The sequence below is a fragment of the Zophobas morio genome, unplaced genomic scaffold (genome assembly GCF_036711695.1).
Source record: "Zophobas morio isolate AGI-343-1 ecotype UQ-CSIRO unplaced genomic scaffold, CSIRO_AGI_Zmor_V1 ptg000005l, whole genome shotgun sequence".
Classification (NCBI taxonomy): domain Eukaryota; kingdom Metazoa; phylum Arthropoda; class Insecta; order Coleoptera; family Tenebrionidae; genus Zophobas; species Zophobas morio.
The window spans coordinates 8,684,430-8,707,594 of NW_026972110.1; the positions used below are offsets into that span (position 1 = coordinate 8,684,430).

General features: G+C 32.1%; 1 protein-coding gene across 1 annotated transcript in view; it reads right to left on the minus strand.

The window, feature by feature from the left end:
- Nucleotides 1-1,264: 1,264 nt before the first annotated feature.
- Nucleotides 1,265-23,165, minus strand: part of Mid1 — a 130,915-nt gene continuing 109,014 nt past the window's right edge. The window contains exons 2-3 of the mRNA XM_064046890.1: nt 22,117-22,327; nt 1,265-2,234 (exon numbers count right to left, since the gene is read on the minus strand). Coding sequence (XP_063902960.1) covers nt 1,822-2,234; nt 22,117-22,327 — 624 coding nt within the window. The 3' untranslated portion in view covers nt 1,265-1,821. The remainder of the gene's footprint in view (nt 2,235-22,116; nt 22,328-23,165) is intronic.

The window sequence follows — 23,165 nt, forward strand, 5'->3', positions numbered from 1 at the left end:
CGTTCCCTCGCCTAGTAAGTTGACACTATCAATATTAAAAACCCATTGAAATTTGGATATAGATTCCCTTTTTCGAAGGCTCTTTTTAGATATTTGTACCCCGACGTATTTATTTCATTTCAAGTATGAAGCTTTTTTATCTACTTAGTCCAACGCAAACTGATCTTAATTTAAGTCAGTAAAACATGAATCCAAATCCAAATCTGAAGCCAACTTCCGCGACAAAACTTAGAGTAAATATACCAACAAGCTTTAACACATTTTGAACAAGTTACAAAAATATTTGTAATAACGGAATGAACATTGTTAGAAAAGATCTATTCCTGACAGCCTATAACGGCTTTCACTATACTTTAAACCCCGTAGAAAGTACATTTACTCTGTTTCGCTACAATTTAAAGATCTGCCACATTTTCACTATACGAAAATTTATGAGAACACTAGGCTTTCGTATCTTGTAAATATTGTAATGCTGTTTTCATCTAAAAAAAAGTTTTAAAGATGTACCGTTTTTTTATTGTAACGCCGGTGTTACTCTTTATAACTTTTATTTTCACCTCAAAGCCAAGAAAAGTTTAAAACAGCACAGGTTTTAGAGACGAGAAAAGGAAACTGTCCTTACCGCGTATCGATTAGTTCTAGATCAGTGAAACAAGTGTAAAATACCCCTAATTAATAACAATCTAATATTTCAGTGTGTGAAATTATTATACACAGGAGCGCAACAATTGTCTCAGTATGTCTCACACACCCGAGTTTTTCTATATTCTGATATGACACCTTCAGACACACGTTGTAGAAGATGTACCTAATTTTACGAATTTTTAATTAATACACAGTAGTTATTTGTGTATCAAGGCCAGAAAGAAGAACTTTTTCGGCCGATCTGAAGTTTCAGACTGAGACGTACAAATTAGATGAAAAAAAAAAGTTTTCTTTGGCCGAGGTACACACAACGTTTTTTAGGCGACCATACAAAATGTTGTTTATGTAAGTGGTTCCGAGGTTAGAGAATATTTTTTTGGAGGAAAAGTCCTGCAGATTTGATAAAAACCAAAGTGCTACTTTGGTCCTATACTAAGGGAAAAAAATCACTTAAAAAATGTTGGTCAAAAACACAAGGCCAAGGAGGCAAAAGTAAATTTTCGACATTTGAGTAGAAAAAGGGGACAAGTCAGTCCAAAAAAATGACAAGTAAGTCCAAGAAAGTAATTCTGACATTTCAGTATAAAAAAGTGACGTTTCATGGACGTGATTGAATGCACTGAAATTATTTAAATACTGTGTATTAAATAACTTCATTTGTTTTTTTTAGTAGTTTAGTATTAATTATAGAAAAATTTCTAAGTTTTTATATAGAGTAATTATTATGTAGACAATAGCTTGCTTTCAAAGCCCAATTTTCAGGATCGTGGTGGTGAGAAAATTGCACATCACCCTGTCTGCAGGTGTTGGATTTTTAAAACGTGTATATATTTGTATAAATTATCCGTGAAAATGTCCACAGCATTTGAAAAGAGATTGTTTTCGTTTTGGTATAGTCTATCAGACGTTAAAAAAATCTCGAAAAGGAGCTAGTGTCTGACGTGTTTCGAAAAAACCTAACAGCCACTTTTTGCGTTCACATCTCCTCCGAACTAACGCAGCAGGCGTATTCGAAGTTTTCCGAAATAAAAAAGCGATCGATTCTTCATATAAAAATACAAGAAAGATGTAAAGGGGCACTGAACACATCCATGTGATAAGAATGCGAAGTAGTTGGTCGTGAGCAGACCACACTCAGGCGTCGGGACGAACACATATCGCCTAACAGTCCTAATTCTATGAGCACGGTCCGCACTTGGTCTTTGTCCACGTCGTTATCAGCAGCAGCAGCGTCGTCCGCACACTGGTCGCGCACAGAACTAACAAACATTGTAATGTGTTATAAATGGTCTGCGTGTGTTCTACAAATGTTAAAAGAATAATCCATGCGGTCCACAGTAGTGACACTTTGTTACAAGTCCTGCCGGCGGCCGCGCCCGGGGCGGCTGTGGTCGACGTCGCGACGTCGGCGTCGGCGTCGGTGGCGTTGTTCCTGTTAGGTCGACCTGGGCAGTGCTCGCACACTCCGAGCACCTCGGCGGCGGTGCCGCTGCCGCCCCTTCCCGGCGAGCCGCAATGAGTGTAACAGCAGTCTTCGTCTCCGCGTGAGGACTTGAGCCTCTGCTTACCCGTCTCCGGGATATTTGGATCTGAAACACACAAGGATCAGATTTGATTCTTCTTATACAGTTTAAATGTTTACAATTCTAACCGGTGGGTTAGAACTAAAACTCAAAAAAAAGGAAATATACAACACAAAATTTTCTGGGTAGACGGTTTTTGTAGTGAATTGTAGAAGACATCATAAAATACGAAATGTTTGCACACTGTTTAAAGATGTGTAAATTTTAACTAAAATTTGATGAAATATGTATTTTCATAGTGGGCGAAAGTATTTAACTTTTTGAAAATAATTAAAGATAGTGACGTACATATATGACAATTATTACACCTACATGATACTGAAATAATCTACCGTCGATTAACATTGATCTAAATTTATTTAGATAGAAATTTCCTTGCCACAAGGTACAACCAAATAAATTATAAAATTTTATTCGGCGAACTTATGTTTTTTATAATAACCCACAATATTCCTAAAATACATCTACAATTTCGGAGATTATACAGATATGTCAAATAAAATTGTCAACAGACGTCAGACAGATGGAAATGGGGAGCTACTTTTTGATTTGGGCACATATTCAAGATTTTCAAAATTTGGAAGATCTCTGGAGTCATGTAAGCCCTAACATTTAATTTAATAGAATATAAATTATTTATAAAATTTATTTATTACCATAATTTAGTTGTCATTTATATCATTCTTTGTTTTTGCTTTTGTTAACAATTCTTATGGTACACTAATTTATTAAACATATCAATAGGTATAATTTTAGGACGTCTGTATTCTCTGTTATGCAATTTAGTATTAGAGTCTGCTGAATACATAAAAAATTAAATAGATACTGTCAAATATTTACACAGAGCTTTGAATGTCATTCTATTGTTTTGTATGAAGGTTTAGTTGTTGGGTGTGTTGGAATTGAACTATTCGTCTACAAATACGAGCTAAAATTATAAATAAATTTTAAATATTTAGCGGTAAGGTTTGACCTCCAGTTGTATTGATTTGGAATGGACTTAATTTTAGAATATCGTTACCGATAAGCCGTTTTGCCGGATATATTTTAAAATATGTATATGCAGTTATGAGTTGAATTAGTTATTTTAAAACTAGACAAGTTGTTAAAAGCAACAAATAATAATTTAGTAAAAAAGTTCTTTAAAAGAATTATTTGTAACAATCAGTATAGGTAATAGTAATAACAATTATTTAGCATTTAGTCTTTATAATATAGAAATAAAAAATGGTCTAATGTTATTAAAGACCACTTCCTCGTCCCTCAAGGACAATAAAAAACAAATCTCGTTTTTTAGGAAATAAAAAATATACACTGAACCAATTGACCGTTATTCAAAGTTCTTCTTATAAGTAGTATAAGCACTCAATGACAGTCTATATTATAGTTTTTGAATAAAAAAAAAAAATGATTAACGATGTTCAAGGCTTATGATAACTTTAAAACGTTTGCAAGATTTCCTGGTTTTTCCTCTGGATGCCCAGGGGAAAAACCAGGTGGATTCATAAACTACATATACAAGAGTATCATATTTTATAAAATATAAATAGTAATTACCAAGCAAAAGTTTTAGGTGGCGTCATTAAATTAAGTGTAAGTATATAGTTGTTGGAAAGGTTAGGATCGACAAGGTCTGACGGTATATTATTTTCACATGTTTTCGTTGACACAGTAAGAGCAATGAAACTAAGGCATTTCTCCTAGACGCGTTCAAGATGAAACAGAACCATAAAGATTATTCCAACTTTCTATAAACTAGCTATTAGTCTCCAGGTACCTATATTTATATTTTAATATAGTAGGTACTACCATTTAGACTTGTGAGTACCCTGCAAACAACAACTGTCATGTCAGTGGGTCTAGGATTACTAAAATTTTACTGAATACAGGCACCACGTATGACCACGTATGGCCTCTCGTTATGTCAAAGCGTCTTATGACCTTTATTCTAAAGTTAATCTAAATACCCTATCCGGTTCATAAATGGCACAGGAAGTTAAGGAATATTTTTTCCTTCGACTATGAGCAATCTATTTATTAAACGCCTCCAGTCTATTATTACAATTACAGGATTTACACTGAAAAAACAACTTCTGTAAGAAAACTGCAGTGTATACTTGCTTCAAGTTGTGATTTATGTTATCCCACTGTGGCACTGTTAATTAATAAGTCTCCATTTATAACAACTTCTTATTTAATTACATTCAATAAAGCAATTTGGGCAGGCAAGTGGATTTTTATATATACGATATGTTACCGCATTAAATACATGTTTGCTAACCTTTAACAATTTATCTTTTGGGGAAAAACATTACAAATATATAAGCATGATATTATACATGAATCAAATTTGATTGATGAGGTCGAAGATATTCCCACAAAGTCAATACTCTCAGAATTTTTTTCCCACTGACAGGACAGAATTCTGCTAAGCTATTTTTCAGAATTTAATGAAGTCTCCAAATCAATAAGATTATTAATTATCACTATTAATCACTTATTCTAGGTTGTACACTATTCTGTTGGAACTTGACCACGATTAACCTGGAAAAAAATAAGCGAAATAATTTAGTTACTTTGCATTAGAGTGTTGAAACGATTACATGTTCGTGCGTTGAGGCTCAGTTGCACACAACATGCGTCCATAATTTAATCGAACCCTTATCTTGACGTTGACTATCCGCCCTATCAATCACTCGTGGAATTATCTCAAAATAAAAGCGACCGATTAGATCCAGTGCCAGCGTTAGCAATTAATTGTTTGGGGGCGGTTTACGTTTACCTTTATGTCAGTTTTATTACCAGGTTCAAAGGAATATAGGGAGCGCTGTGCAAGAGGTGCATTAATTAAGTCTACCGCCCATTAGTGGATTATTAGAACGACCTCATCATGTCAGGAGATGTTGGCAAGATGCCCTTCTCTGCAGTAACTATATCTGATAGGTAGCATAAAGTGCATCATGAACTGGTTTGGGGCGGAAAAATCTGCAGAGGATATTGTAACCTAATTAGGACGGGCTAAAAATACTAATTAGGAAGATGCCAATCACCAGTTCATTAAATGTGAAAGTTGATTTCAACAACTTCTGCTGGGATATTTCTGGACTAGTTGAATTTATTTTGCAAAATAAAAAGTCGTTTCCAGAATGGGCAGGATTTTTACCTGGCAATCGTATAATTTAGTGGTTTTTCTGAGTTATCCCAGCATATTATTTTTCAACTGGATCAATTGATTATGTGACATGTCATCTGCAGACTTCTAAAATAACAAACATATAGTTATTTAATCCAATAACAAAAGGCTGAATATTTTTCAAAGGTAAAGTAATTACATTTCAAAGTTCTTTTTTTGAAAATTGTTCATTGAAATTGACACCATGAATAATAATAATCAGCCTTTCTGCATTTGACTTTGTTTAAACGAAAATATGGGAGTTAAAAAAACAATAATAAATAAAAAGTACACACTAACATAACCTGACTGCTTCCCCTGTGGTTCAAAGCTGGTTCTTTCCTTGTCTAGTAACAAACACGGAATTGCTAGAAGTTAAGTTCTAGTTTTAGATTTAATCTAACACTCCTCGAATCCTGAGAAGGATTTCAGTTTTTCACCAAAACTGAAGCGTTGCATAAATATTACGCTTTGTTTTTGTTGAGTTATTCAGTATATTAGTAAGTTCATTACTTTTTTTTGATTACAAGAGTTTATGTACTGGTTTATAAAACTCTTGGGGGAAAATTGCTTTCAATTATTTCGGCTAGAAGTTTTCACATTACTATTTTAATTTTAATAATAAAATGAAATTTACCTATGGACTGACAGGGTGGGAGAAGGGCTTATAACAAAATGATAAAACTGTGGATTCAGCTGTGTCCTTTGAGTTAATTATGCTTAGGGTTTCAAGCAGGGGCGGTCTCTATGCAAATTATGGAGATAAGCTTTTCTGTCGATATTGAAATGCAAAAACGTTCACGGTAAATGTTTAATGTTGGCGTTTCTTTTGTCACTTTACAAAGTCATTATGTTTTTATATATTTACTAGTTGTGTACTTTAAATTGTATTTTTCCTTTTTTCATTTTCGTTGTGAGATCTTTACTATAATGACTTAAAAGAATTTTGCTTCTTTGAAGTTTGTTTTATGTTATATTAAAGTAGGTATTTATTTGTGGCCTTTTTACCACTGACTTGGATTTATGATGGATAATTGTTTTTATAAATGTAATATCGAGTAATTCTGACCAATGATTACTTTAATGTACTTTTAGAGTTTCCTAGCTTGTAGAATACACAAATGTAGGTTTCTTCCTCTGTCATTTGTCTTTCAAATTATCTTTTGGCGGGTTTTTTATTACGTCATCAATTACTTCAAAATTTCACAGTTATACATAGTTTTTAATTTATCCAAGAAAATACGTAACGGTTTCTTTTAATTTCGAAGTAACTGAACTAACATTTTTATAAGCAGGGAACAGTAATATTAAATTTTTATTATGTTGTTTATGCAAGGAAGGGTAAGTAAAAAAAACTAGAATAAAACCGGTATTTCTTATTTGCTTTCGAGACAACGAATATTTTTTTATATTTGCAACAGAAAAACACTCTTTAAGCTCCCTTCTTAAGTGACGCAACAAATTGCTGTAAAAAAGTAATCACAAAGCAATGAGGTTCTTTAAAACTTAACTAGACGTGAAAGTGGAATCATAATTTTCATTTGTCACTTTTGGTAGCAGTGTGCCATATATATTCTCCAAAATCATATTTTATTTTCACTGGAAGCAGTCCAAATATCTAGGAAGTTCATATGACTAAAAGGAGGATTATTTCTCGCATAATGTGTATTACTATTGTAAGAGCTCAATTATGGCAGATAAAATTCTTAAAGAGAACAGATTTAAGAGATTTATTTTCACCAACTGTATTCGCTGTCATGCAGTGATATTCTAAGAACGTTTTATAAAAGTTTTGTTTATTTTTCGCATAGGCATGTTGTATAAATAGTTCCAGCGTTGTTCAAACTTTGTGACAGTTTTATGTATTTTATATAACTTATAATTTTAAACTATAAACATGAATAGAACTTTATGAACAATACTTCTAAAAGACCAGTATTATATAAAACTGCATGTAATAGTGCTAACTAATAAGATAAACAGACGGAGATAAATATTATTTTCAGCACTAAGAAACGACTTAATACATATATATTTAATGGAATTACTTGTACAAGAAAAAAATGTTATGGATGCGCAGGGTTTTCCCAATTGGTGTGTCAAAATTACCAACAAATTACTACCTATGTAGGAAAATAGGAAGGAAATTTAGTGGAACTCTAGTACTTCCCATATACCAACAATTGAAGACAACTGTTGTTTTTAAGCAAGACTTCCCTGTATTTTCTACTCTTTTTGAAAATTTTGATTTGTTGTAAATATAACAAACGCATTTTTTTTTCGGTTATGTGTAATAGAAGAAATATTTCTTTTGAAATGAAAAAATTATCATTTGGGTTGTCATTTGTCTTGATTTGTATCCAGATTATCCATTATCTCTATTATGAACTGCGTACTTCAGACTCTCTCTCTCTTTTTATAGATTTTCCAAATTGCATGATATGCGTTTGGCAGTAATTTTAGTCAGATTCAAACTTCTACGTCAAAATCTGTACCTATATGGACAACACACTGATTTATTTCCTCCGTTGTGTCTGCTCAATATGGATTTTCTCCCGGAACGCAGTGGAACATTAACAGTAATTCGATCGATTTCCTGTTGCCTTCTGTTTTTTAAATTTTATTTTGAGATTGTGTATTTATAATACAAATGAAGTTTGACTGCCACTTTAAATGCTGTAATCTTAAACGAGTCCACAGTTATTTACTCCTTTCTGTAATGTTTGATTCCAGTCCCACTTTTTCTTTGCAGTTGCAATGCACCTCGACGCTTTCCACCATCAGAAATGATTGCAAGACCTCCTAATTTTGCCTAATTCGCTAGATTAAACATCAAAGAAGTGCATAAATGAAAACTTAAAAAGAAAACAAGAGAAAAGCAAGCACAGTTTTGAAACGAGTCGTCAAGAGTTGAGATCGCATCGTTTAAAGGTCTCGCGAGGACCGTGCGGCTTATCGATTGATCTCGAAACCGTTAAGGTCCCTCTGGAAGAGTTCGAAGCTGGCCAAAGTGATGGACGTGACCTGCAGTATGGACGTCCATCTCCTTGGATATCGTGCCAATCTCAATTACACTTCTAATCGTATTAAATTGTGGTTTAGCACAACTGCCGGCTTGCAATTATTTTTTCTTTTTCACTAGGAGCCATAGGCGTAACAAGAAACAAGAAACGAGGAGACGGGTCAAATTAGATTTGCATTCATTTTCTGTGAAAGTGATAAGCGTTATATTTGATAGATACTGATTGAGTTTATAGGAAAATATTCCTTATTTAGGACATCAACTTTAGAAAGTGATTAAGAGCAGATAAACATACAGTTTTCTTGTTAGGTAAGGATGAAAGAAGCGTGTTTTCTTCCAAAGTATTTTTTTTCTTAAAATTATGTAAATTGAAAAAGTATTGTGGTCATGGCAAAAATGTTTGACTGTAGCATAAAACGTGTTTTGTCTTGGTATTAGTATTGAATATCTTCAAGTGGAGTGGAGAGAATACATTTTAAAATGATGAAACTAAGCACTTATCCCTTCTCCTGTTGTTTATTATACAAAATCCTAAATTATTTGGATTATCGTGTCAAAATACATACGTCTGTGGGATACAGTCAAAAAAATTTGCTTGTGTTAAGTTTTGGATGTTTAACTGTCATCTAAATGTCACTATTAGATTTTTTTACATTTTTGGTATTTTTCAAAGATTTCAAAAGATTTCATATTTTCTCGACGGGTTATAATCCCTAGTGTACGAAAAAATAGGTCTCCCTTTCCGTCTGTCTGTGTAGTTTAAAAATCCCTTTTGAGTTTTTACTCAAGACATCCAGATTTTTTATTTTTGAATTAAAAAAAAAAAACAAACGCTTTGAACTCTTGCAGACGTTTTAAAGTTATCATAAGCATGGCAAATTTTTTATCAAAACATATGTGTTTATCCCATCAAAAATTCATGAGGTCATCTCAAAATTTTGCAGAATAAATAATATTTTTTAGATTTGCTAATATAGGATGACTCAAAACTGTTAATGAATAGGTCAGTATATTTTATTGATTAAATCAGAAACATGCTACTAAGTACATTTCCCCGAAAATTTGGAACTACAATACTATTATTATTAGTACTACACTGCACCTATCCAAATTGATATACGTGTCCTTGCAAAAATGTCGATGACGTCATTACAAAATTTTGTAAAGGAAAAACTCATTTGAAACACACTTTTTTACTTTTACATTATATACATATATTAACTTACAGGGGTTCTCATAAAAAAATTAAATTAGCAAAATCAAGTTTTATAATTTTTAGAAAAAGCTGAATCTATTTTATTATAATTACGTCAGGGGCCAGGGAAGTTTTGTCGAAATAACTATCGATTTATTTTTTACCTCTTTCTTTAAATACCTTGGCGTGTTTCTAAAAAAGTGAAAGAAAGCAGAAACTATCAAACAATTTTACTTTAATTTTTGTATAGTTCTGATTCTTATTTTATACTGACGATGTCCATATACTGTGTAGCAGGTATTACTGGAAAAATAAATACACACTAATACTGATACCATACAATGTTTATAAAGCTAAGTTGTATGTTATCCATAGAAAACAGCAATGTGTAGGTGTAGTAATTTAGTCTGTGGTGCTCAAAGGACCGTACAATTTTGATTTTCGACTTTTTTTTTCTATTTCCAATAATTAAGAATTAGAGGAACGCTGGCTTAGGGACTCATCTTGTACACACAAAAAATTAAGTGTAATTAGGAGTGATTAACCAGTTACGAGTGAAGTTACTTTTTCATATGCCCAACAAATACCCAACCAATTTGAAAAACCATAACATTTAATTTTGCTAAATTTTGTTTATGTTAAGATAACCTCTGTATGTTAAAAAATATGGATAATACCAATTACAGTGTAAGAAAAAAAAACGCCTATGATGGAATCGAACTGGGGATTCGCTTTATTAGTACGACGCGTCTCCAACCACTTACATTGCGTTCCTCTAATACGGTTTCATAAACCACAAGTACAGCTCTATGCTATTTTATAAAATTTAAATACATAATATCCAAAATTTTGAGGTGACGTTATCAGATTTTTGATGGAGAGGATCAGATAAATATTAGATAACATTTTACGATCTACACGATATTCCTAACTTACATTCGGAGATTATTATTTGTCTAATAATAATAAAGAGAAACTGGAGATCTAATTTTTCATACTCTAAAAATGTTACTGAATTTTCATAAGAACTATTAACTACCTCTTTTAAAAATCTACAGCCGAGTCTTAGCTCAGAATCGTAGGTATTATGTACAATTATTATTAACTACGTATGTTGCTGTTTTTTTTAGTAATTCTTCCCAGACGAAACCATAAACTTTTTCTAAAATCAAATTTATTAATGAATGTCTATGGAACGACACAGTTTTCTCATTTAAATCTTTCTGAGTTCAAATATCAGTATAATGAACATGAACGATTAAAAGTACCTACATTTATATTTCCTAAGACCTACATTTTCTTTATACAACAGACCAATCTGTATGAGTCGTAAAAAAATATGAAACAGTCGTGATTAACTGCAGCAGCCTGATTGTACGCAAATTGAAATGCATGCAATTGCTGAATGCTTCTATCTCCGGAAAGAAGCCTTCAATTCTTGTAGGTAAATCCGACCCTGCGCCTTAATATCGTTTTAATAAAACCTGCCCTTATTAGAGGAGACGTTCTTTGTCGTGGGGCTCTCGAGGAGAGCGTAGGCGTGATGCAAATCGAATATCCAGATTATATTTTCATGTTCAAAAGAAAATGACGGATTGCTGATAATGATACAAAAGAGAAGCATGAAGAGCGCCGTTAATCAAATATGTAAATAGTGGTGTCTACCTTTGTTAAGGAGAAAAATAAGGTGTAATCAAAAGAAAACATCACGGGAATGCAAAAATACGGTGACAGGAATTACACGCGAAAATTATCACTTTTATGCCTACATTTTGTACCTCAATCTCGTTCTATTACATTTAAAATAGGCGCCATGTTATGTTTTCACGTCGTCTAACGTAATAAGAAAAGGAGTTAATGAAGAATAAACTAAAAAGGAATGGGAAGTAATTTGTAATAAAGTGAATCTGTGGAAATTAACATCTTGATATAATTAAATGCAGCAGAACAATAATATTGTGGCTAGTCAGACTACAAAAAGATCGACAAAAAAAACGAATGTGTTAATGAGTTAACTGCTACGTTTTAATTACCAGAGGAATGATGACGAAGCTCAGTAAGCATCAATAAGTATCTAAAATTAATAAACTCACTTTGTCTTGGTTCTACGTCTAGATTTTTTCAGGAAAACTGGCATTCTAATGTATTACAGAATATTTTTTAGGAAACATCAAATCGACAAAGTTTGGTATATAATTAAGAACAGGAAAGTCAAGGAAGAGCAACAAAATATTTGCCTCTGCAGATACGACTTGATAAAATGTATAATAGTACGATCAATTACTTCCGACCATTCTGCGCAAGGACAAACATTATATGGACCGTTGAAAAAGCATAAAATTCCTTAATATGTCCAGCGATCACATCAACATATAAAATTTTGCAGCAAATAAACGAATTTCAATTTTAACCGTTCATGCCGTCTAATTAGATTGATTGTTCCAGGTGCTGTTGATTACAAATGTGTCAAAGGCAACTTGGAACATTTTTCTTTACAACTAACATTAGTGAAAAAAATTAAAAAAAAACGGACTGTGTAACTAATCGTCTGGATATCGTAGGCTTAATTAGCGTTTTTGAATTAAAAGCACTTGCATTAAATACCACGAAAATACATTTTTGTCAGTAGCCAAACAAAAATGTCTTGAAAACTGTAGCCAAATGAAAAGCTAAGTGTGAATTGGTTCGTAAGAATGCCGCGATCTCACCCTCATTAATTTATCATGCCTGAATTTAGGAGTCTTTAGTCAAATGATGCACTTTACGTTTACTGTGGAAATATAAATGCGAGAGAAAATAATATAGGGACCTCCAAGGAGATAAAATATTAATGAGGAAAACGAAAACTCTAAACAGCATTTTGTAGACCTGCTACTACTACTACTTCACGAGCTATATATAGTCTCTGGAGAATGGTTTGACATTGTTTGGACCACGTAGACTACATCAACGAAACTTTCTCTGGAAGGTTTACCAGCTAAGGATAGTGAAAACAGTTTCTTACATTCGTCTCACATACACAGTTGATTTAAATTTTTGATGAAATATGATGCAACGGAACTGAATGTGACATAAATGTTACACATAAAGGCATGAAACGTAAACATTTTGAGAAAGTTCATACAAACTTACGTGCTTGATGTGTAAAAATTCTTATTTTTTGTGTCTTTTTTGGTAGGAAATTTCTTGTACTCTTAAAAAACTAGATTTGTTATTTATTAGTTATCTGTGTACCAGGTAACAACTGTTTCCTGGTTTGGTGCTGTGTATTATAAAAGTCGATCAAATAAGAAAATATTTTTATTTTCAAACGTCATATAACTGACACTTATATGACGCTTTTACCGGGGTAAGTGTCATTTCTATGACACCGTGTTTGAGCGGCGTATAAGCACTACTTATACTCCGCCGGCGTATAAATAAAACATTTATACTCCGCCGGAGTATAAATATGTGAAAATCATAGTGGTTGTCAACCATAGTAACCATGGTGAGTGAAATCAAGGCAATTCCTTAATGACGCAAGAAGATAGGAAATAATCATTTCGAAAGAAAATTAATCGTTTGAAAATAAAATATTGTATTTCATTCGGAGTTTAAGTGACTTCATGTGACTCGTATGGACTTAATTCGCCTCGCTATCGCTCGGCGTTTAATCGTCCATACTCGTCACATAAAGTATCACTTAAACTCCTAATAAAATAAATATCTATTATAACGCTAACCAGAATTTGGTTAAACACCCCCACCAACAATTTGGAAATAGCCCTCCATTTTTTTTAGTAAGCGTCATTTAAATTTTATAAAGTGACTCCTATTATTTATAGTTTTTATTTTATAGAAGTTATCATAACAAAAATATATAAATAAATATTATAAATAACCTTGGACCAATTTTCCAAACATTTTAGCAGACCTTTGTATTATTCAGTTTATCCACAAAACCTGAGAATTTTGCTTTATTGGTAGAAAACGTTTCAATAATATATTTAGTCTATGGTGCGCCGATTAAAAGTTTCACAAAAAATCTCTGATAAGAAGTGCGGTGAAACTTTTTGTTACTTTATGTTGCGCAACGAAATTAAATGCGTTTTGGCACAGTACATTTTTGACTTTGGTGAGTGTGTGTTCGGTTCGCAAAGTGGTTTCTTTTAATGGTTTTATTTGTTAAAAATAATTTATTTAATCTTCAGAGATTGGCGCAGAACGAAAGGAAATCTGAATTTAAAGGGTAAATATTACGCTTATTTATCCGTTTGTTGAAGAGTTATTTAGATTTTTACTTTAAATATGTGTATAAAACTGAAACTAGAATATTTGGCAATACGTTACCCCTTGGTTGGTAAGTAGTTAAGTATGATTAAAATAAATTTAACAAATAAGTAAATATTTTTACAAAATAATTTTTAGTATGTCTTTAGTTCGTTTTTATATATTTTTTTCTTTATAATTGGTAGATGAATTGTACAATTTACTGACTCTAATAAGAATACAATTTTTATTGTATCAAGGCCTTCAAACTTCAAAAAATGTGCCTCTGTGTTTTCTGCACTAAACAGTATTGAAATTTTTGGCACAGTAGCTTCATTTTTTATTATTATTATTATTGAAGGTTTTAAAGTCAATTAGCAGAAGAGTTGTAGATCATATTTCAAAATCATCTTTCAAAAAAAGAAATATTTGGCAAAAATTTTAAAAATAAACTGTACCTATTCTAGGAATTTAATTACCTTAAAATTCGTACAAGGGGGTAACGTTATGATACCGTTGCATTATATCGATTATATTAATTAATTAGAATGACTGCCTTTACTAAAAATTATAAAGAATAGGTTCTAACACTGGTAGCAGATGAAAAAAAATCTGTATAAATATATCTATACATCATTTTTTTAAATTCAGAAGTTTAATATTTTTAAATATTGTATATCTAAGTCTAATTTTCTAATGTTGGTGTCCAACTTTTTTAACAACGAGTGTTAAGGAAGTTTAAGTTAATTTTAACGGTGTTTATTGCAGTGCATAAAAGTTAGAATTTAGTATTAGTCTTTATATGGTGACGGATACTTGAAAGTTTTCGTTAGCCATTCTAAAGTTATTTTTAAACCAGTACTCGATATTTCTACTGTTAAATTTATTGTGCTGGGTAATTCTGATTCTTGTGCATTCTTACGGAAATTTCTCTTGGGTTGTTGCTGATTTTTAGGTATTCCTATTTTATTTACTTTTTAATATCTACTGTACTAGTTTTGTATTAAATTTTTCTTATTTGTATATTCACTTATTTTTACTTCCGTAGCGAAAACTAAGTAAGTATTGTAATCGGGTCTATCGGGCGATTGGCTTTATCTTTTCTCGACGTTCCATGACCCCTAGAGTACGAAAAAATAGATCTCTTGCTTCCATCTGTCTATGTCAATATTGATTAGATAGATAATCTCCGAAAGTACCAGACCAATTGTTGTCAAATTTTAGGAATATCGTGTGGATGGTAGAACGTTAACCAAAATTTGGCTATTCATTCCCATCAACAACGGAATGATGTCATCTCCAAAATTTACAACAGTACATCATAATACTCCTCCACTTGTAGTTTATGAATCCATGTTGAGTTTTTAAAAATAAAAATTATGACAACATTTTACAATTTAACTTGAAAGTGCAAAATCGAAAACTCTGAAATCTTGCAAACGTTTTATTAAGGTTATCGGAAGCATGGTAAATCAACTTTTATCCATTTACCACCCTCTTAAAAGCTGATGACGTCATCTAAAAAATTTTCAGAATAAATGTTGTTTAAATTTTATAAAATCATATAAATACTTCAGCATGTGTGATTTACGAGTTCATCTTGAGTTATTACCCTAGATATACAGATTTTTGGAAAAAAAGATCAAAATTATATAACAACGACATTTTGCAATTTAATTGCCAAACCGATGCTCTAAAATGTTAGCAACTGTTCATGAAAATTTACCTATTTATCTCCTCCCAAAAAAAATCGACGGCGTCATTTTAAATACACAATATTTAGAGTGGTTGTGGTTTATCAGTGCATTAATATTTTTTAGAATTGCTTATATAAGGTGACTCGACAAAATGCATGAATGTGGCGACATGTTTTATTACCCATCTCATTTTCCCGAAAATTCGATGATACAGTACTGTTATTAATCGTATTACACTGCACCTGTTCAAACTGATATACGTGTCTTTGTTAAAACTCACTAAAAACATATGGATGCCCTGCTTCTTTACATGTACTTTACAGGGTCATCAAAAAATATAAAACTTTCAAAGTTAAATTTTAGAATTTTTCGAAGCTGTAATTTGTTCGACTGTACACTAGGGATAGGGAAGTTTTGACGACACAACCTGTAAATTGCCTGTAAATACAATATTAAAATATACAAAGGCTCGACATTTGTATATATTTTTTATTATTTCAAAAATGATCCGTTGAATTTTCTTGAAATTATTAGAAAAAGGTAAGATTATGTTAGTGATTGTGTTACACATTTTACAATAAAAACGTTTGTAAATAAATCTTTATTATACAATAGACTAACATGCATGCTGAACTGATTGTGCCTTAGATGCGAGAGAAGATTTGTGTTAAATATTTTAAATTCTTGAAATTTGCCAACAACTAATTGCTAAATTCAAAAACAAGAAAATATTTTTCCTTAGGATTCCATACAAATAACAAAATTTACCATAGGCTAAGAGTAACAAATATTACAATAATTTTACGAAAAGCAGGACGATTAACACTTAAGTGGTTTTTAAAAGATGCAAGAAAGTAGGTGTTTTCTGAACGTGAGTACAAGATCTAGATTAAATAAATCTATAAATGAGAAACTTACAGATCATATATTTTTTCATCTATAACGCTGTCAGTGCAACTGGTTCATTTGGGAAGTTTAACATACTGCTTCATTTAAGCAGAGCGAGAAATGTATTAAATACTCCACATCAGAGCGATTCCGGATAAACTTAAAACGTGAACTATAAAGAGGAAGTTGAGAAGCTTTCGCGCTTGAAGACTCAAAGACAGCATTCGGCAAACGAAAAATCTGATATTTCAGTATTCATTTGGTATACGACGATATTTCTAAAGTTGAACTTCCCATGTTACATTTTCAACGGCAGCCTACATTTAACTTAAAAAAGAAGAGTTAGTAGTAACCTGTGACGTCAGATTTTTATTGCTCTTTCCACAAGCTACATTTTGTTTTCATTTGATGGGTAATAATGAAAAAATATATCACATAAAAACTTCTGAAAATATATTGCCATAATTTTAATTAACGTTCGTAATATTCTGCGTTTGCATTCTGGTGCGATTTTATTTTACGTAAGGAATATATTTTGGGATTTATCTTATCCATTTGATGCATTTGTTAAAATAAAAACGTCGTATTTGCACATAAGTTGCTTGTTATTTTTAACACAGTCATCAGTCAAATGAAGTGAAGCTTGGCAGATGGAAGGAGAAAGAACATTAAAATAATCGATTCAAAACATAGGCGTCTCATTTAAAAATTTAAAACTGATGTATCTTGTGAAGAAGTGTTTGTGTTTGCATGAATTGAGTAAATTGGGTTATAATACCCAGTAATTACCGATTAACCTGTAATTTAATACTTATAACTATATACCATATGACAAAAAAATTAGAATTAGGGTGGTAATTAGTGTGCGCAAGTACCTGTTTCTTTTCCATGCACTTTCACTCTATATCTGTCATACTTTACATACACTGGTATTCCATGAGCAGGAGTTTTTTGAACCATATAATATAGTTTGTCTTTGTGTGTAGTGTGTCATTGGTTAAAACATGCAGGTTGCCTAGTATTTTATATAAACCGGATCCTAGTGTTGTTTTTTGATATCATAAATACGACATGACAGTTGTTAACTTCTTATTCTGATGACACAGCCTGCTCCGAACATACTTATACCAAGTTAGACTCATCCTAATCGTTATTTATTCACTGATCAGTGATCAGCAATACCTTTTGAGAAATAGTAAGTGGAAAAAGTATCACAATCTGAGGCTACTAGCATTATTTAGTTCTGCTAGTGATGAAAAATGTTTTTTTTTTGAGTTATTTTGTTTTTGAAAAAACGTTTTCACAGGAGGAGCTTGGAAAACATATAATAATTGTTCTCTTGATGATTATTTTAAAACAGATTATGCAAACTAACACAATAAAACATTGATTTTTCTAAAATAAAAATGAGTAATATTCTAACTTTAACTTTGATCTTTTTTCATTAAAAATGAAGCATTTCGTGGTATTCTCAGTTTAAAGCCTTCTACTTGTGTGGAATGAGATGTAATTTCGGCAAAATTAGTTCCCACATTTGAAAGAGTCAGTTATGGTATGGTGATTATCAAATTAAGGAGTCGATTAAAAGTTTTATCAGCTGTAAGAAACAGTTGTCACGATATTCTCAACTGTTCCATAAGGTTCACACTGTGACGCACATTTATTTTCATTATTTATTAACGATATTTTTAATATTATTCAATTTTCAGAATTACTTCTTTTCGCGAATGTTTTGAATACTTCCCAGTGGTGTTTTGCTAATGATATACCTATGTATATCGACATTGATTTCTAAAAATAGTACGAGATTAATTTGGTAAATTCCGTTCATTTGTTGAGCACATTTAGAAAATAGATAATGTAAATTTATCTGTGGTGTGAGAAATACGTGTTTAGAATTATTATTCGATTCAAAACTTGGTTTTGTCCCTCACATCCAAATGATCTTTAACAAATTACTAAGAAGGTTTTATAACACGTGTATTAAGCCAGTTCTGCGTCCAAATATGTAAATTATATTGTTAAAGAGGACGTCCCAGAAAAAATAATTCCGCGGCTTTATACATATGTTGAGAACGGATAGAAATATTGAAATTCTGTAAACCCCAATGATTTTAGCTTGGAAGGGAAGCTTAATTAAGTACACTGAAAATGTGACGCATACATAGCGTAGCGTGTGTTGCATTAGTTTAAACTGTATACATATATTATAAATTATTATTATATTATATGAATTATTATTTCAATTCTAGAAAACACTGTCTTTTGCATTGTGATACACCGAAAAGAAATATTCTGATAACGTCACCATTCCATCAAATCGTCAACATTTATTCAGCCACAGATGTTGACATCTTCTATACGAACACACGCAATCCCTTCTCGGTTCTCAATTACGATATCTAGTAAACATTTCCGCTTCATCTATGCCTTGAATACTCCTTAACAACAAGGAGCATCTTAATTACTTTCTAATAAGGAACCAGTAGTAATCCTTCTAGCTACTTGGAACGTTTAAGATGCTTCTTTTATGTTGGCTTATAATTGGATCTAGGTCTGTTAGCCAACTTATCTACAATAATAATAATAATAATGATAATAAGTCATGGCGACAGATGTACAATTGCACTACTTTTAAATAGATTAGATCCAATACTCACATATAAAACTTAAATGAAGTGAAACATATATGTGTATATTTATGTTGCAGTCCTCGTAGAACATATCTCAACCAAAGAAAGAAATAACAAATTTCACAAAGATTATTCTACTAAAAAGTATTGAATTTCTGAAAATGAATAATCAAAATCTGATCCTGACTCAGAACCCCCTACCGAAATATCGTGTAGAGGAACATTAAACACCGAAAAATTACTAATATGTTTTTTCAGATATAAAGTAATTGTTCGCAGTGTTTACAATAATTTTGTCACATTTCGGGCGTGCGTTTCAAAAGTGATTCCGACCATAAATTGACAACTTTATTCTGAATCAAACCTGTTAAAATTTAAAGGTTGTTAAAAAATAAACAGCCAATCATATTTACGAATTTAACTCGTTACTTTGAAAATTTGCAATTTAACACCCTTTAAATTTAACAAGTTTGATTCAGAATTGCCCCTTATTTCTCCTCGGAGATTGTTCATTTATATGTTTATGGTAATAGTTTTATTAGGAGCAAAAGTGTCTTTTCGTGCCTCGTCTGTAATGCTGTCAAACTGACAGGACTCACCACGAAAACTAACTCTTTTGCTCCCAATAAAACAATATACTATTTTGTACTGCCATATCTGAAAATGACAAACAGTATATGACATTAGCGAGTCGCAATTTTTCTTGCAAGACCTAGAGCCTCAAAGGACAAACTGCAATTATAAAATTCATTAACGTTCAAAATTAATGACTGATATATAAAAAAAAATATTGTCCTAATGTTATAGCTCGGCAATTTCAGTTAAAATGGTAAAAAATGCATTTTTGTGCGACTTTTGATTGTAATATTTGGGGTATATTTACCTAATGAATTTAGGATTAGCACCACTGAATTAAAATTATTATTTCTTAAAAAAATTAATTTTAGAAAAGAAGTACAAAAAATTATGTACATTACTCACGCCAAAGGCGAGTAGCATGCTACTTTCGGCGGTAAAGTAAATAACTATTTCGTTAGAATTCTGATGCCATAACATGTTTTTGTTCGCGTAGAATTTTTCTACCATTAAGTAAGAGATATCTATAACTAGTGGACTTTAAAATTTTGGGCAAAATAGTTCTCCCTCTCTCAAATTACAACTTTCCTCTTACATCTGGTAATATAGTGTATCTAAAGTAAAAGATAGATCTCGAGAATTATGTTGCCAAATGAGAGACTGAAGATCTTTCAGAAAAGAATGATTTAAAAATTTGTGAGCTTTAGCTCCTTTACCTTAAAAGGAAAATTCTAGATGTCGAAAATGGTTGAATTTTTTAATTCTGGAAACATTAATTACGAAAATTGGCTGACAATTGGGGGTCCTATTTCATGGCCAGCTCGCAGCTCAGATCTAAGGCCATTAGATTTATTTTTGTGTTGATACATAAAAGATTTTGTCTACTATATTTGCGATTCTCGCGTAAATTACAAAATTAAAAAAATTAAATTAGGGATATTTGTGTCTATAACTTTTGTTCAGTGTGAAGGGCGACAGTGCGATCATATTGTCTTTGCCATTTCTATTGAAACACCACCTGTTGATTTTGCTTAAAATTTAGCAATTGGTGACACCTTTCGGTTGATTGACAACGGCTTTTAGTTAGAAAATAGTCTGAATATGAACGTTGCCAAATTTACGATTAACAAGTGGTGTTTCAATATAAATGGCAAAGACTATATGCTGATATGACTGCTGTTGAAACAGATCTTCCTAACCGTTTAGAAAATAATTCAATTTCAATTTATTTATATTCATAAGTTTTATTTTTTTTATAGTCTGAAAAGGAAATAAATACAAAAGTATTTTATATAATTGTAATCGTAAGTGCGTTATCTATCAAAATACGTTAGAAATTTATATCCGTTGCAACAAAAATATTGGGGTTTATTTATGTCATATTTGCGACGTACCAAATTAAACTTCCCGTTTAAGCTAAAATCAATGGCGTTTATAGAATTTCAAGACCTAAGGCCGAGAATTTTTATCTGGGACAGCCTGTGCAATGCATTCTATTCTTGAATATACAAGTATAGTATAGACATCAAAATTTGTTAATTAGATAATTATATCAGAACGACTGAAAAAGTTCAAAATAAATTTCTGTGTTGCTGTGCTTGGAAATGTGTTCTAACAATGATGAATATACCGACTAACAAATTAGAAGTATTTTGTGTACATAAAATAGTAGTATAAACTGCTCAGAACTGTTAAGTTTATTTTGTATTAATTGCCCCGCAAGATTGTTACGAAGTAATCCGGTTTTTAGCACCAAATGCCGCATTGGCGAGGATGTTACGAAGTGAAAACAACAACTTTACAGTATCTCTACGTACAATTAAATTGTAACAATAATGCAGTGTGAATATATTGTATAATAGATTCACTGGAGGTTTTGCCTAATAAAGTTCATTATTATTATCTTTATGGTAATATAATAGAGTGTGTGTAGATCTTACTGCTGTCTAACGAAGAACAATAAGCAACACACGTGCAAAAGTGAATCTGTGTCAACAATAATAAATAACCATTTATATGCTATTTCTTTTTTGAATTGCAACAGGAGTGCCTTTATATTCTGATCAACGAAAACATGCGAATACGGTAAAACAGGATTCACTGAATATTTATCTTATTATTGCAAACCTTTCTTTTGCCTGTTTTAATTCCAACAAAGCGAATTTAAGGGATGAAGAAAACGGCGAAATATTAGTCGCTTCGTAACGTTAAGTTACGAAACTTTCGCAGTTTCTATCTACAAGTCCGAGAGGCATCAGTCCCGGTCTTTTCTGAATAACCTCCGTAAGTTTATTTAGTAATAACAAAAAAGAAACAGTGTTGTGTACATACGTACGCCCCCAAGTAGTTTACCCATTTGGTAATACAACTTTGTTCTAACGCAATATCAGAGGCGCAATCGTACCACAAACAATAAAAATGTTGAATTTATTGCGTGTTTTTTACGATACGTACCGAGACAGAGGAAGGTGGGTTCCCCGGCGTACTGTGGCGTGGGGTGAGCCGTCTCCCCTGGCGGAACGGTTTGGTTCGTCCAGTCCCCCGGTAACAGGTATGGGCACTGCTGCTCCACGTCCTGGCACACACTGAGACACGGCCGCACGCGCTCGCCTGCGCGTGTGAAATGAGGCACCAGAGAACTGCACACCCACCGCCGGTATGCTTGCTGGAACAGCAACCAACGATTATTAAGGGTAATTCATTATTAGGGATCAACGAGCATGGGCTAATAGCTGCGACGAAAATTTACATAAGTGCCGTAATTTACCCGACGTTCTGGGTCAAGGTGAGGTGTTTATTTTTTTTAGAATCTGCTTTCCGAAGAACAGAGAAATGGGTTGTGGTAGAGGGAGTTTGGGTCTAAAATTTATTTTTAGTTTGGGTAATGAGGCTGATCTTTACGTTTTGAGGTCTCCTGAGCACAGTCATTTGATTTTTAGTGAGATCTTTCATCCCATTTCTGTTATACAGGGTAGCTAGTAAGTATGGAAGCAGTTGAATATCGCAAGAATAGTTTGTTGAATCTTTTTGAAATTTGGGCTGTCTCTAGGAATACTAAGTTCTATTTTCTACAATTTTTCCAAATTTCATACTTCATTTGTTTTTGCGATGCAGGGCTAACTTGTTTTTTTTTAAATAGCACGAGTAGTCAAATGTTCCGTTTTTAAATAGTGCATTTTATTTTTTCCCAACATGGTAAAATAAATTGTCAAAATAAAAATACTGAAAATCAGAAAATCGTTGCTAGCCTTGACAATATTGTCACCTGTCATTAGTTCTGGCGTAGGACACCTTATTCAAAAATTATAACTACTAGTGCCCAGTCATTGTAAAAATGATAGAGCTGAGGGTACATAAACTGAAATAATAAGTGTTTTCAAATAATTTACAAAATATTCTAGAAATAACGATACTTCGATTTAATGATTTTTTGAAAAATTTAAATAAAAAATTGCATGATTGAGAAGAAAATCAAATTAACATTTGAAAAACAATAATTTTAC